The sequence below is a fragment of the Gekko japonicus genome, unplaced genomic scaffold, assembly GCF_001447785.1.
Source record: "Gekko japonicus isolate JY-2015 unplaced genomic scaffold, Gekko_japonicus_V1.1 scaffold2240, whole genome shotgun sequence".
Classification (NCBI taxonomy): Eukaryota; Metazoa; Chordata; class Lepidosauria; order Squamata; family Gekkonidae; genus Gekko; species Gekko japonicus.
The window spans coordinates 219,928-232,103 of NW_015165885.1; the positions used below are offsets into that span (position 1 = coordinate 219,928).

General features: G+C 41.5%; 1 protein-coding gene across 1 annotated transcript; it reads right to left on the minus strand.

The window, feature by feature from the left end:
* Nucleotides 1-334: 334 nt before the first annotated feature.
* CD200R1 (CD200 receptor 1) lies at nucleotides 335-11,669 on the minus strand. The gene is made up of 7 exons (XM_015411302.1): nucleotides 11,528-11,669; nucleotides 9,592-9,699; nucleotides 8,717-9,025; nucleotides 6,894-7,145; nucleotides 2,112-2,250; nucleotides 1,664-1,721; nucleotides 335-780 (listed from the first exon to the last, which is right to left on the minus strand). The coding sequence occupies exons 1-7, from the start codon at nucleotides 11,610-11,612 to the stop codon at nucleotides 664-666; spliced, it is 1,068 nt and encodes a 355-aa protein (XP_015266788.1). The 5' UTR covers nucleotides 11,613-11,669; the 3' UTR covers nucleotides 335-663.
* Nucleotides 11,670-12,176: the final 507 nt, after the last annotated feature.

A 12,176-nucleotide genomic window follows, 5' to 3' on the forward strand; every position in this document is an offset into this window, starting at 1 on the left:
GCCCTCCCCTGTTTCTGCCTCACTCTCTTTAGGTTCACACTCCCTCCCTGTTCTGTTTTCTTTCTCTTCTTCTCCAAAGACAAAAGAGGACATGTCTTCCTGTTTAGGCAAACTTTTAAAAAGCCAGAGAGAGCATAAGAAGGAACCAGTAAATATAAGTGACTAGGGGATTCCCTGCTCCCAAAAGTGTCAGTCTTACATGTGTGAGCCTGGATTTTCCCCTCCCTTCCCTTTCTTTTTGAAAAATCATGGAGGGAGGGAGGGAGGGAGGGAGAGGTTGGGTCTGCAGTTTGAAAAGATGTTTGCCTTTCTCTTCATCTTAGACAAAGCAGCCAGTTAGCACAAAAATTGTGGGTTTTGCTAGTAGATGCAGAATGCATACAGAATATACAAATAAATTAAAAGTAGGGGGAAGAACAGTCTAGAGGGAATGAGTACGAATGCAAAGTCAATCCTTAAGACTTGACTCCTCGGATTCTTCAGAGCAAGCTGTCAGTGCAGAAAGGGCCAATAGGACATTGAGCACATGACAAGAATTCAGAAACATTTGCCCATGTTCTTTGGTAAGGTCATTAAAAAAAGACAACGGCCGTCTTTCCTTTTCCTGTTATGCTGTATTTTTCTCTCTTTCCTTTGCACAAAAAGCTAGAATCAGATGGAGACTTATGTGGAAAGTGAAAGCCCTGGTGGGAAGTGTTTGCTCACTGAGGCATCAAACGTTGTATCGTAGATCACATTTTCTTTTTGCACAAAGGTGGCATAGGGTTCCATTTCATTCTCCTACAAGAAAAACACATCTCTTGAGAAGGAAATATGGCTCATGTTCCACCTTCCAAATAGAGTTCTAAAGTGTTTCTACAAAGGGAAGGAAGTTTCTAAAACTCATTTGTTTCTTTTGTTACATTACATAAATTTGGGACAATGTTTTTACTTACCTCTATTAAAAAGAACATAAAAGGTGAACTGTATGTATGTGGTCTTTTTTGCAGAGTGAAACAAAAAGATTTTAAAATTATTACCATAAACCATTGATTACTTTTTAATAGAATATTCAGACATCATAAGCAGAAAATCTCTGATTACCCACAATTTGTTATGACACCTGAATTCAGGCTTTTCAACAAAGTGTCTGAATTCAGACATCACAACAAATTGAACTTAGTTTCTTGCCCACAGCTCAGGATTTAGATTTCTAGTTTGGGGGCAAAAAACAAACTCCAATGTGTTGATGTACCTGGTGTCAGACATCACAACAAACTGAGATTTGTTGAAGACTCCCTAACCCAGAGTTTGTTTGTGATATCCAAATACAGCCTAAGATAGAACCTGGTTTTGTAAAAGATTATATATCAAACATTGATAGCATTTGGAAAAGAAACCAGATAGTCACAAAGGTATGCCCAAGTTTCTAATCTCATGTGATTTTTCTAATCTCATGTGATAACAAAGAGTCCTTGACAATGAATCTTCACCCTTTAAATTGTATTTTCTGCTTCACAAATTATTATTTCTCTTAACTCAGCAATGCTATGCTAAACTAGCACAGCTACTAGGCAGTAATAGTAAGCAACACTTGCACGGCATGGTAATATCGGCTAGGACACTGTGCATATGTGCAGTGGTAAAAAATCTGCTGAGTACATTCCTTATTTATTTGTCTCACCTGGATGCTGGGTCTTGAAATTGTTTCTGGGCTTTTAGATGTATCAGCTTCCCTTTGCCTGACAGGAAAGGAGAATATAATCAGATTGCATCTCTCCAGTCAGATACCACCCCAAATCAGTTTGGATCAATCTAGTGTGTTCTCATATCAAATAACTAAGCATCCCTTTTGATTTTCCAGCTTGAGTATATTACTCATTGCTATGATACAACAACACATAAGGTCAAATTACCAAGTTCCAATGGAAATATGGACAATTCATATCAAAGTTCTTCTACCCCAGCCCCAGTGTTGATACTGCTCTTCTTTTTTCCCCTTGAATGGCACAATGAGAGCCCCTCACATGCCCTTTCCCCCAAAGCCAGAGGCAGAACAGCACTAATATACACTGCTCTTTCTCTGCTTTAAAATGATGGTAATCGAAGCAGCTGAACAACAACCAACTTACATAAGGTCTTTGTCATACTTTCCATAGAGAAGTCTGCTGAGGTAGATGAAAAGCAAAATCAGAATAATTCCCAGGATAACACCGAGGACGGAATACAGAAGTGGCATTTTAGAGTCCTTCAATTTTTCACCATTTCTGCCTGAAGATTTGCAAAGTACCAGAAATATTAATTAGCAGAGAGCAAATAGGTTTATTCAACAACTCAGTCAACAACAGATAAAGTTGTAGACTAGAATTTGCCACCAGTATATTGGTACAGTTGGGATGGAAAGCTGTGCTACTCTGCAAGCCCCTCATCTCTGTGCCAAATATGATGAAAAAGAAAGTTACAAATGGCTTTTCTTTCTGTTTTGTTGCTCAAATGATCAGATATCATTTGGCGGGTTTGAAACTGCACTGACTTTCCTTCTAGCTGTTATAGCTGCTGCAGGCAACTGGAGCTGATGGTGCTAAGTTGGTATCAGTGCTAATCCTTTATCGCCAGGTTGTCCACAAGACTCATGGGGTTATAATTTATGCCCTTTAGCAGTGGAGTTTTAATGATGCAGGAAATATTCCAGGTTCCCAGATTGATGAAGGGGAACATAAAAGATAGCTTTATCTTCTTGTGTACTGCCTGGTAGCTTCTTCTTCTTAAATTGTAAGTTACCTCATATGTATGGAATACAATGTTATTCCTTCAGTAGTCTAAAAATAGTGCTAATATTGAGGGTCTGGTAATATGGAAATTGTATCCCCAACCCCAATGGATTAATCAATCAATTAATGAATTAAACCCATTAAATGAATGCAGTTTAAGTTCAGGAGGACAGATTTCAGATGAACATTATGAGAAGTTTCATAACAGTAGACTAAACCCATGGAACATTTCTGCTCACTAGGGCGGCCAAACTCCAGGTGGGACCTAGGTATCTCCCAAAATTACAACTGATCTTCAGATGACAGAGATAATTTCCCCTGCTTTGGAGGGTAGCTTCTATGGCATCATTCCTTGCTGATGTCCTTCCACTCCCCAAACCCTGCCCTCCCCGGGCTCCACCCCCAAATCTCCAGAAATTTCTCAGCCCAGAGCTGGCAATCCTGCTGCTCATGCAAAAGTGTAACCATACTAAAGTAATTGCAAATAGTCCTTGAGCGAACTCAGTTTGACTATATCCCATCTTATGTTTTCGCTTGCACAACACATAGGTCAAAGTGTATTTCAGCAATGTCCCTCCTGATAATGACTGCCTTTGATCAAATCATATCAAACAGACTTTGTCTTGATTTTTGCAACAGCATCAGAGATAGGATATGAATATGGTGACACTGGCCTTGGCATTAAGTAAAACTTGTGCTCTGCTATTGCCTGGCAGGATCCAACCTAGTAAGAGGAGCTCAACAATGAGACCAATTACCTACGGGTAAGTGCTCCCCCTCACTGGACATGTTCAAGCAGAGGCTAAACAGCCAGCTATTGAGATACTCTAGTAGCATGGATTTTTCTGCACTGAGCAGGGCACTGGATGAGATGGCCTCTAAGATCTCTAGATTCTAACACACAACCAGTTGAGAGTCAGAACATAAACAGAACATAAATGGAATGAGCTCCCGGAGGAGATCAGGGCCCTGTGGGACCTTTTACAGTTCCACAGGGCCTACAAGACGGAGCTCTTCCACCAGGCCTTCAATTAGGAGCCGCCCACCACTACCACCAACTACCACTATTATTAACATCTGTGGTAAGACAGGAAGATCGCTAAATCGGGAACTTTTGTGTTACATCTAAAGCACGCCACCTTAGCGTAATGAAGGAATGACTATTGTGCTAGCACTTTAATTGTATGATTGTTTTTTAAATGTTTAAAATGTTTTATGTGGATTCGGTACACTCTACCAATCAATGTAAGCCGCCCTGAGCCTGTTCGCGGGGAGGGCGGGATACAAATGCAACTAACAAATAAATAATAAATAAACAGATCACCAGTCTTCATTGCCTGACTCAATTCATAGCATCTACAAGAAGAAGTTGTGACACTTATGTCTAAAGCATGCATGAGTGAGCTACCCGAGTCCAGTATCCTTAGAAACCACGCCTATCATTTAGCCACTATTAAGGCTTCCCCCCAGCATAATGTTTTTTCTTATACAGCATGAAACTCCCCTGTACTGAATCAGACCGTCAGTTAGTATTGTCTACTCAGACCAGCAGCAGCTCTCCAGGGTCTCAGGCAGAGGTATTTCAGATCACCGACCTGATCCTATCTGGTCCACTTATTCCATCTTTTGGCCTCCCTTGCTGAAGCTTTCCATTTGATGCGGCCCATCTAAGTAGATCCTGTAGTCTGGTTTATGGCCCAGTTCCTTCAATGTTGAGAATGTTGTACTTGTAAATTACAGTGCCATCTCTTCTCAACTTATATACTTTAAAAAAATGTTTTAATTGTTTATCTCTTGTATTTTTTAAAATTGTTGTTTGAACTGCTGTTGTGATCCACCCTAAGCCCAATTGCAGGGAGGGCAGAATATAAATTTGAATAAATAAACAAACAAACTGGAGATGCTAAGGAGTGAACCAGAGACCTTCTGCATGCCAAGCAGATGCTCTACTACTGAGGCACAGACCCTTCCCAAAGCAGAATAATGTGGAGAACATCAAGCAAACTTCATAAACAGAACCTGGTAACCATCCAGCATCCTAGTTGTGGATCTCAAACAAATCAATATGAACATCCACTGCTAGCCTAAGATTTTCCTTGCATATTCTTTATGGGTGTCATTCCAAAAGGAATCATTCTGGCAACAAAAAAAAAAGCATCATAGCAGAGCACCAATGAGGGAATAGCGGAGGAGCTGTGGCTCAGTCATAGAACATCGACTTTGCACGCAGAAGGTCCCAGGTTCAATTCCTAGCATCTCTAGTATTGTGTAGTGGGTTGACCGCATGGCGAGGCCACTGCGGCACGCATAAAATCTTGCACGCTTCACTGGTACACAACAAAAAACTGAGGGGAACGGCCGGTGGGCCAACTATATACACATATGGGGACACCCCCTAGGTCCCGTTGGTGGGTTTGAATCTCCCGCCACTGTCCCATTGGTCCCCCAGTGGAGAGACCAGGAGCCTTGAAGGTCTGGTAATATGGTCCCCCAGTGGAGAGACCAGGGAGCGGTGGCGCAGGCTGTTAATGCAGCCTGCCTTAACATCTGGCCGAACATCTGTTCGAGCCCCACCGTGGCCGGAGTGAGCTCCCGGCCTGCATCCCAGCTCCCGCCCACCCAGCGGTTCAAAAGCCCGTTAAAGGGCGAGTAGATGAATGGGAACCTACCCTTAGTAGGGTAGGGGCACCCCCCTCGTCCAAAGAGTGTGGTGTGCGGCGGCGGCAGCAGCGAAGGAACAACAACAATGGCGGCGACGGCGGCGGTGACAGTGGATCCTGGCAGCAGAGACGAGGCAGCGCGGCGGAACATCGAGAGCCAGTGGAGCGATCCCTGGTGGCCTGCGGAGTTCCAACAGAAAGCGGCCGGCGCGAGCAGCAGAAGGTGCAGATGACGTCTTCTCCCGGTGCGGCGGAGCCTATCGGATGGAGCCAAGGCCGGGAGAGACGAACTCACACACCGAGACGGCTGCCTTGCTGGAGAAGAACTGCGCCGGAGAGAGGAGCGTCCTGCCGACCTAAGGAGCCAAGGAAGCCAAAGCCGGAGACCAGAAGGAAGAGCCACCACCACCGGGGTGCTAGGTAGGCTGACCCAACCCCTGAGAATCTGCCCATAGTTAGGGATCCATAAAAGTGATTAGCACTACAAAGTTGTAAACTGCCCAGAGACCCCCATTGGGGGTGTTAGGGCGGTATATAAAATCGAAGGTTAAATAAATAAATAAATAAATAAATTGTTCTTCCAGAGTCAAGCTCTGGGGTATTTGCTGGCCCCTGGTGGCGGTCAGCGGACACAACATCTAGTTTAAAGGAGCGGGTAGTAGGAGATGTGAAAGTCCTTCACCTGAGACCTTAGTGAGATGCTGCCAGTCTGAGTAGATGATACTGACCTTAAAGGACCAATGACCTGATTCTGTATAAGGCAGTTTCATGTGTGTGTTCAAATACTTATATCAGTCAAGGAGATTTCCTCATTTTTTAGAAATATAGGCCAAAAATAAAATGGCTAGCCTACAATTCAAGAACCCCAGAACATATTACCTGTAGAATGAAACAGTGTATTCATTTGTTCAGAATATTTATCTACTTCTTGCACACATAAGTTGCTAAGGAAACTCACAACATAAAATTAATACTTACAATCAACATATAAATCACCAAATACCAAAGAATGCAGTCAATGAGACCAAGACTATGAAGATAATGATGTAGCATAACTAAAACAATTAGAATCAGACTATATGAGAAACAACTGAGAAACAAAATAATAAAATGACAGTGAAAGATAAATGGTAATGTGGACAAGTAGAAAGTCTGGATTTGCAGCATGCATATATTCTAAAACTTATGGGTTGCCATTTAAACAAAAAATGGTGAAGGCTGATATAAAACAAATACATAAAAAGGCAGAAACATGAATGAATAAAGAACCAAAAATAAAGGCAGACAAGTAAGGGGAATATAATGAAGAAGAAGATGAAGCAGTAGGAAAGGAAGGAAATGATCAAAATCTAAAGAAAAGAAAGAAGGACTTCAGCTGACAATAGAGCATGTAGAAACTGAAGGCTGATCTGAGAACTCTCAAAAGAGAATTCCAACAAAGGTGTATTACAACCAAACATAGGGATAAGACCCATAATGGTACCTGATTTGAGACTCAAGACAAGGGAGTTGCTCCAAGCTGGATGGGAAATGTGGCAAGTTAAGTTATTCTCTTCAGCACTTGTGACATTATATGTGCTTATTATGATGGTCTCTGTGCCGTTAGCCAACATTTTTTTCACAGTGCTAGAATCCCGTTTCAGGCCCCATGAGACCTGTGCCGCTGGTTTTCCTGCAGCTGCCACACACACAGCAGTTCCATTGGAGCCATAGGTCAGGAGCACCTGAGGAGGCACTGGAGTAAAATGGCAGAAAGAGTCAGCTCAGTTTACCAAGTGTAGTAGGATGAGATCTGCTCTAGGAAAGCATAGTTGGGTAAAGATAAAAGGAATACCGTCATGTTCTGTTTCTAACTTTTATTGAGGGAATGGAAAAGGTTTTGAACAGAAGGGCTGCTTGGCTGATGAGTAAAGCCATTTCCATAGCAAACACATTTCCATCCCTGCCAGCATTTTGAAAAATGCAAAGTAGGTAGTTTCAAGCACTGAATCATCCACTACCCCTCAAACTACAAAACTCACTAGATTCAATGTTTGAACATATTCATTCAGAAAGCAGAGGGGCTGTCTGTGCCACTCCAAACAATTACTTCTCACTGTGGTTTCTACAAGCCTTGTTTGACAAGAGGAAAGGAATGCCTGTAGATGGAAGAGTATAGGGCAGGTCCCAATCCTAGTAGTACCCTGAGTGCACCTGCTTCCCTTCACAAAGACTCTCTAGACACTTAAATGCTGTAAAAAAAAGTCATCATCTGGGGGAAAAGCTTTCATCCACAGAAGGTACCTTCTTGTGGTGCCAGTGAATAGCACCACTGAACAATTCTCTTTGGGGTCACTCATTGGAAGTAATTCCAAGAACGATCATAAAACCTCACAACAATATGCTGTTCTATTGGGCATGTGGGGTTTTTTTTTGGGGGGGGGGATAGAAAATTCTCCCAGCTGCATGCTGCTTAAAGGGGGATGCTACCAGATATACTGTGAATATTGAAAGTATATTGCAAGAACATTTTGGTGACCTAACTGAGCTTTCTCTGGTCTCTAAAGTGCTTCATCATGAGTCTAGGTAAAGTGTTTCTTTTACTGCATACCAAGAAGTATTCTTTCTTCCCTGCCTTTCTTCTCTTTCTGTCTGTTCTGATATATTCATCCACAATCGATCCCAACTGTTTCTTTCCTCCCCAGCCTTACACATTCTCCCAAATTTCTCACTGAGCTGTGCTTATCCCTTTTCTGTCCTGGATTTATTTCATCATTCATCCAGATAAGATTTGAAGAACAATTATCATTAAATTCTTCTGAGGCTAATACTGAGAATTTCTTGAGTCAAATTCTCTTCAGCTTTACTCCATAATATTGATTCCTATTGAAAACACCATGTCCCCTCTCCCCACTCAAAGCATTTTTCTCGACCACCATGGACTTATCTCCTCCACATTTTATACTACTGGTTAGAATTCTTCTCCTGTATGCTTACTTTTGTTCTTCCAAGCCCTTTCACCTTTATACTTCCTATTAGGAAGCAGACTCATACATAAAGCAATGGATGTTGGGCCTCTCTCCCTCAAGATCTTTCTCTCTCTCATTGTTCATATGGAAGAGAAAGAAGAGGAGAAACATTTCACACATACTGAATAATCCACTTTCAATCCCCTTTCAATGCAATTTTCAACTGGATTTTACTGTGTGAAATAGCAAAACCCACTTGCAAATGATCACGAAAATGCATCGAAAGTGCATTATCCAGCATTTATGAAAGTCTTAGATGACGATTTACAGAAAACGAAAAGCACGAGGGGTTGCTTACCTAATACGGTTAGAGCATACTCATGGAAGAAAGTGCCCTCATTGATGGAACTGGAGCATTTATAGAATCCTTCGTTGAAAATCTGCACTGGCTTTATAAGAAGAGCATATTCTTGATCGGGTCTAGAAAACCAGTTAATGTTCTCAGTGCAGTTTGTATCAGATAGATTTTTGATACTCATGTAGGATAAATGACAATTTGTCCCATTTATCAATTTCACATTCCATACTGTTAGCAAGGTGCTTTGCTTTTGCCAAGGATATCTCAATGTAATAGACGAACCAACCACTGCAGATATATTGGATTTTTCTGTTAGGAAGATTCAAAAGAAAAATACCATTAGAGGGTGTTAAAGCTGTAATTTGGCTAGAGCAGGAATTTGTGCCAAACTCCTAGCTCTAGATCCTCAAACATTCCTGGCTAACAGCCAAGCTGACTCACAAAAAAGGTACTTTCCCACTGTATTATCACCACAACAGGCCGCTGCAGTTCTGACATACACTTTGTCATAACTCCTTTTTTAACAGATCCCACAAAGGAAAAAGGATCTAATGGCTTAAGGGCTGGGATGTAAAAGAGACAGTATGCTAAAACTGGAATTCAACTGATTAGCTCTGAAACTACAAAGAAGAAATCCACTTTGGATTTATTTATCTGAATCTATTATACAAGCTGTGATGTGACATTCATATCCATAGACTAGACATTGTAATTTTTAAAACTCCAGTTCATTTATATTAGCCACAGGCTTTATTTCGTCTGCTGATCAAACCATTTTATATTATATTATAAAACAAAAGAAACGACATGGATGTAAAATAGTGTTTTCATCTGTGCTACAGTATTAATAAATTTGAGAAGGTAGACAACATTACCTTCCGCTGGTTGAGTTGCAGGCTTGGTCACCGTTACTGATCGAGGTGAATTGCTGACAAGATGCTGTACAGAATTGTTTTGAATGGACCCTCTTGCCGGGAATGACCCTAAAAAGAATAATGATATAACACCCATAAAATTGGCCTCATTTTCTCTCATTTTATTTAATGTGTATCTCATATTTTGGAAGCTTTTCTATTTTTTTAAATTAAAAGATAGAAAAAGGTGATCAGACAAGTCGGACACAAATTCATGTTCCTCATGGTTAATGAGACCTACTTTGTTCAGCAGAAGATCCCAGCCCTAAAGCTTTTTCCACAGTCATTTCTCTTCTAGAAACTGTACAGTTTACTGTATCTTTAACATCACTTTACATTGATAGGAATTATTAGATGTGCTTATTACTCATGAAAGGAGAACCAGACTTTCATGTCCTATGACAATTTTGTTAAAAAAAAACCTCACACTAGTAGGCAGACTATAAATAACCAAATAATGAATAAGAAATGTATCTGGGATGTATTCACCTCTCCAAGCCAAATTCCAAGGTATCTCAGTAAAATATTTCACCCCGCACACACGCACACGAAAAGAATCACACACATAGAAAATATTTTGGGTGGGAGGAGCAGGGCTGCTGATAGCCACCATGGGCCCCCAGACAAAGATTCCACCTGGGCCCCCCATGTGGCCATGATCCAAATGAAATATCATAACAAAACAAACCACTTGGTTTGCTGTTACCATGACTCTATAGTAATAAAATAATCAGCTAGTCTGTCCATCTATTATTTAATGATTTGTTTTATTGATTTTACTTCTACCTCACCTTTCTCCCCAATGAGAAACCAAAGTGGCTACACCATTCTCCCCTGCTACACCTTATCCTCACAACAACCCTGTGAGGTAGGATAGGCTGAGAGTGTGTGGCTGGCCCAAGCTTACACAACAAGCTTCCACTGGAAAGAGTGGGGATTTGAACCTGATTTTCCCAGATCCTAGTCCTACATTTTAACCACTACGCCATGCTGGCAGGGGTAACTCATCAAAGATTAAAGCTGGGAGACTCAAAATTGGCCACCAGCTTCAGGGTGACTGCGGAAGTTCCGGGGCCCAAATTGGAAGGTGTGGGGAAATCCTGGCCCAGGTGAGACAAACCACCACCACCCTGGGTGGTGGAAGCCAAGGGTCTCTGCTTGTGGCAGGACTTCGGAAAAATAACACTTCTTGTTTGAAAACTGGCCCAAAGTCCCAGAATGATAGAAGTTGTAGTGCCAAAGATGAAGGAAACTGGAACACCTTGAACTAGGTTATCTTCATGACAAGCAACATGTAATAAGAGAGCTTTTAAGCAACCTGTCATGTGTCTCTAATACTCAGATCCCAAACCTGCCATGGAAGGTTGCTGGGTGACACACACTGCCAGACCTACCTCACAGGGCTGTTGTGAGGATAAAATGAAGGACAGGAGGAACACTGCAGCTCTGGGTCCCCACCGGGGAGAAAGTCTAGGGATAGTGTTTGTTATAAAACTAATTTTAATGACATTAAAAATATTACCTCATGTGTCATATAGCAAAGTAGCCTTTACAAAGGGCTATTAGATCTTTCACCAACACAATAATAATAACAACCCAGTGCCTGAACTGGGAGTTCTAACTTCTGTTCTACATGTATAACCACTAAAACAGAACTTTTCTGTGAGAAAAATTTAGAGACAGGCAAAGTCCCAACTCTTACAAAATTTGAGGTTTACTACATACATAAACCACCATGGGCCCAAATGCAACAAGCAGATGATGAACATCAGGCCAATGCTGTTTCTTCTCAGGATCCTTTGCAACAGAGTACATCCTTCAACACAGATAATACAGAAAACCACAGAGGTTACAAGAAAAGGATATCATGTAAACGCCAGGTAGAAGGTACACTTACCAGCTAACACCATGATGATCACTGTGACAGTGAGCAGAATTCTGGCACTCCAGGTCTTCATAACAAAATTAATGTCAGATTTCATGTCTCACACAATTCTCTCACCGCCACATCCATTGTGTCATACATCTAGCTGCTCTTCTAGTGGACATCTTTTCGTACAGTCCTCTCCTGTCCAGCTAGCATCTCAGTTTTCCTTTCCACATCCCTAGCTTTCCGCAGCAAGTCTGTGTGTTCCTGACTGATTAGGTCCTTAGGACTGGGGAGGTTCCTCTTTCTGCCTTGTCATTCACTAAACAGGGCTTCCTGTGCTCACTGTCAAAAGTGAACCTTGCGGAAACAGCACAAGAAGACTCTTTGCTCATGGTTTCTCTGTACAATACTGATGTCTGGGTGCAGATAAGCTTCTCCTGCTGCACCTGAGGAGAAAAAATAATACCATTTGTACATCAAACCCAATCAACATAGCGAAGGCCCCTTATTTCTAAAGCTTTATTTGAAATTTGTCTGAAATTTTACAGAAGAGGAGATGAGCTGGAGCGTGCTTTCATTCCAGCTACCTATCTATTATTCTTCCTATGGTCTTCTGAATTAAGGAACATAAATAAATAGCAAATAAAGGTACAATTTATATTTCCCAGGGGTAAAA

What these genes read in the sequence shown, in the direction of transcription:
- CD200R1 (XM_015411302.1), bottom strand. Translation starts at nt 11,612, where the DNA reads ATGAAATCTGACATTAATTTTGTTATGAAGACCTGGAGTGCCAGAATT. An exon ending in GATCATCATGGTGTTAGCTG is followed by an intron (nt 9,700 to 11,527) that starts GTAAGTGTACCT and finishes TATTCTTTTTAG; the next exon opens with GGTCATTCCCGGCAAGAGGG. An exon ending in TGTCTTGAGTCTCAAATCAG is followed by an intron (nt 2,251 to 6,893) that starts GTACCATTATGG and finishes GCAAATCTTCAG; the next exon opens with GCAGAAATGGTGAAAAATTG.